Source organism: Gavialis gangeticus, unplaced genomic scaffold (assembly GCF_001723915.1).
Source record: "Gavialis gangeticus isolate Ggan-Ray unplaced genomic scaffold, GavGan_comp1, whole genome shotgun sequence".
In the NCBI taxonomy this organism is placed as follows: Eukaryota; Metazoa; Chordata; order Crocodylia; family Gavialidae; genus Gavialis; species Gavialis gangeticus.
The window spans coordinates 27,921-30,858 of record NW_017728993.1 but is presented as its reverse complement, the minus strand read 5'-3'; the positions used below and the strand labels follow the sequence as shown (position 1 = coordinate 30,858).

At 39.3% G+C, this 2,938-nt stretch overlaps 1 protein-coding gene across 1 annotated transcript in view; it reads right to left on the bottom strand.

The window, feature by feature from the left end:
- SLC44A5 (solute carrier family 44 member 5) overlaps nt 1–2,938 on the bottom strand; it is a gene marked incomplete at its 5' end in the record, with an annotated part of 54,351 nt that overhangs the window by 43,586 nt on the left and 7,827 nt on the right. Inside the window, one exon of the mRNA XM_019528284.1 lies at nt 2,028–2,111. Within this exon, the coding sequence (XP_019383829.1) occupies nt 2,028–2,111 (84 nt within the window). The remainder of the gene's footprint in view (nt 1–2,027; nt 2,112–2,938) is intronic.

The window sequence follows — 2,938 nt, the reverse complement described above, 5'->3', positions numbered from 1 at the left end:
GCCATCTTGCTGGCAGCCCTCCCCCCCCCCCGGTAATTTTTTTTCCCCCACAGATTTTGTGGATTCCACAGGCATTGCCAATATTTTTTGGGAAACGCTGGATTTTGTGGAATCCACAGAATGGCAAATCCAGAAGGTCCCTACTTACAGGTGAACAGCAAGTTGAGAACAAGAATAAACCTCAAGTTTTTTTGGAAGATTTCGTCACCCTAACATTCACGAGATAGTCTTACATCTCCTCACTATCCAGCTTGATCTCTTCCTCTGAGCTCTACAGCAGGGTAACTCCTTCCATTCACTGATGTGATCATAATTCAGAGGAATTTGGTCCCCAAAGATCACTGCACTGTTTGGGAGCTGGGGAGATTCAGGAGCCATTTACACATTTGCTTAGCTACAGGCAGATGCCAAAGTCTCGTTGCCAGCAGTGGAGCCCATGCAGGACCTACAGCTCAGGAGCTGTCCTCCACAGATCTGCTGTCTTGAAAAGGGCCTGAGAACTTAAAGCTGCAGATCTTTCCAAGTACTGTGGAAAAGCAGGGGCCTAGTTGCTACCTACCTGCGTTTGTTATTAAGCTCAGAAGTATCACCCCTTTCACTCCGGCTTGGAAAATATATTTGGCCTGAAAACTGACCAATTTACTCTGAAATCAGAATAAAAAGGAAAATTCTTCCAACAGTTTTGGAAGCATAGAGTATTTTTTAAAAATGGTAATATCTAAAACTTTGATATCCGTATATAATTTTTCTCTCTGGCTCAGAAGTTCCTAATCCTTTCCTGGCACATGATCTTGCTTCCAAGTGTGTGTTCCCATTCCTGTGCTCATTTTCAGCATCAGCTCATCTTTTCCAATAGAATTTCTGTAGACTTGTAACCTCACACCATGGGGGTGGGGGAGGGGTTGTGACCTCTTGTTGAGAAGTACCACACAGCTAGTTCAAAAGTGGCCAGTAACCTTTTCAAACAAGTCTCCCTGTGGACAATGCTGGACACTGTCCTGTTCGCATCTATTTTAACAGGAATTATGAATACAACCTTTTTGCTGCTGAATGTCAGTCAAGGTTTTTTTCCATTGACTTAATTGGAAGCAGAATTAAGCACCACTATGTGTTTGTGAGCAAGCTGCCTTGGAAAGTTGACAACTTATCAATAGATGTATCAACTTACTGTAAAAAGTGTTAATAACTGCTATTTCTTAAGACTAATCTCATATATGTTATTATCCCAAGTGCATTTCACTATTGATTTATGAAAAGTCATGTCTGTCTATGGATTTGCATTTCAGGCTGATCAATATGTAATGAATGTGCGCATTTTACAACTACTAGTCTTGCAAAGCTTTATGCAGATGTTCAGCTTTACCCACACTGAGAAGTCCCTTTGACTTGTGTGTTAACTAGTGAAAAGCAACACATGTGCTTAAGTCTTTGCAGGTTCATGGCCAGGTCTTCACTGGTTAGTAGTGCTGAATTTGTTCTCTGGGATTTATGAGATTGCTAGTGCAAAAACAGCATTCCTTTCAGGACACATTTAAGGCTATTAAAAATGTGTGTGGGGGGTGGGTTTAACTGGCCAAATACATTGGTTGTCTCCAATTTACGATGGTCTTAACTATTTGTTGCCTGCTGATGTTATAAGTGACAGAGCAATTAAATTCTCAAATATCCCTTAGCAAACATAACCAGCTTACACACACACACACACACACACACACGTTTTGTTTTGGAATAACAATACAAGTGGGTAATACAAAGAAGCCTCATCATTTTTGCTGAAATAAAACTATCTAAACCAGCTGTAGGGTTTTTTAATGGATGATACAATGGGATATTGGACTATATTTTCACTATGTGTACAGAAACATGAAAAGTGCCATGATATACATATTGAAAAAAAGGAGATTCCAGTCACCCTTTGAATTTAGGGGTAGGAGTTTAGAAAACCACACAAAATGATTCATTTTTCCAAATGTTGTACCCTCTGAGACCTGAATGGAGGAGGTAGGAATATTTGTGCATAAACTTACATTAAAATCCAATGCCATGAACTGGCATAGTCTTCAAATATTTTCATTCCAATTGATCTTGCATCAAGAACATTATTGATGCCACTTTGGGGAAAAAAACATAAGAAGTTTGGTTTATTTGGGAGAGCACAGACCTGATTTAAACAGCAAATAGACATTTCACGTAACAGAACATGAGCCGCAAAGTGATGTTCCATTTTAGAACATGTCTTTATTTCTAATACTTATTTCAGCAAAGGAGAATCTAAAATATCCCCATGAGTAATAAGATTATATTACTATACTGTGGCTTTGGTTTTATACACAAACATTGGGTACTGTAACAGCAAGCAAGGGAAGTTGAGCTGAAAGTCCTCAAAACCAGGGAATAGTTATACAGTGCTTGGAAAAAAAAACTATTTTCAAAAACTCTCTAAGTGCTAATTAACATGATGATCACCAGACAAAATTACTTATTATATCACAAAAATATAGTCAAATGGTATTAGGGCTGCTGTAAAGTAGAGCAAGCCATACACTTGTAGCTCCAATGTCACCAGTACCAAAAATAGAAGAAACTGCTTGGGAAGCAGGCAAGCAATAAGCTCTCAGTACAAGAAATTATTTCATAACTCTGCAAAAATGACAACATTAAATATTTTCCTGGGACAACATTAGGAAGAAATGTGGGCTCAGGTGACAACAGGATGGTGTGGTAGGAGGTACCTAATGTTTGTGGTAGGGGCTTTACATGCTTCATAGTTTTGGTAAGGTAGCAGATGGAGGAAGGGGCTGAAGAAGGTTCTCAGTTCTGTATTTACCGATGTACAGCCAAGTTTTGGATGTGTATATGTGTGTTTAGGGGATATACCATAGAGAGAGAGTGAGAGAGAGAGAGAGAGTGAGTGAGAGAGAGAGAGAGAGAGAGAGAG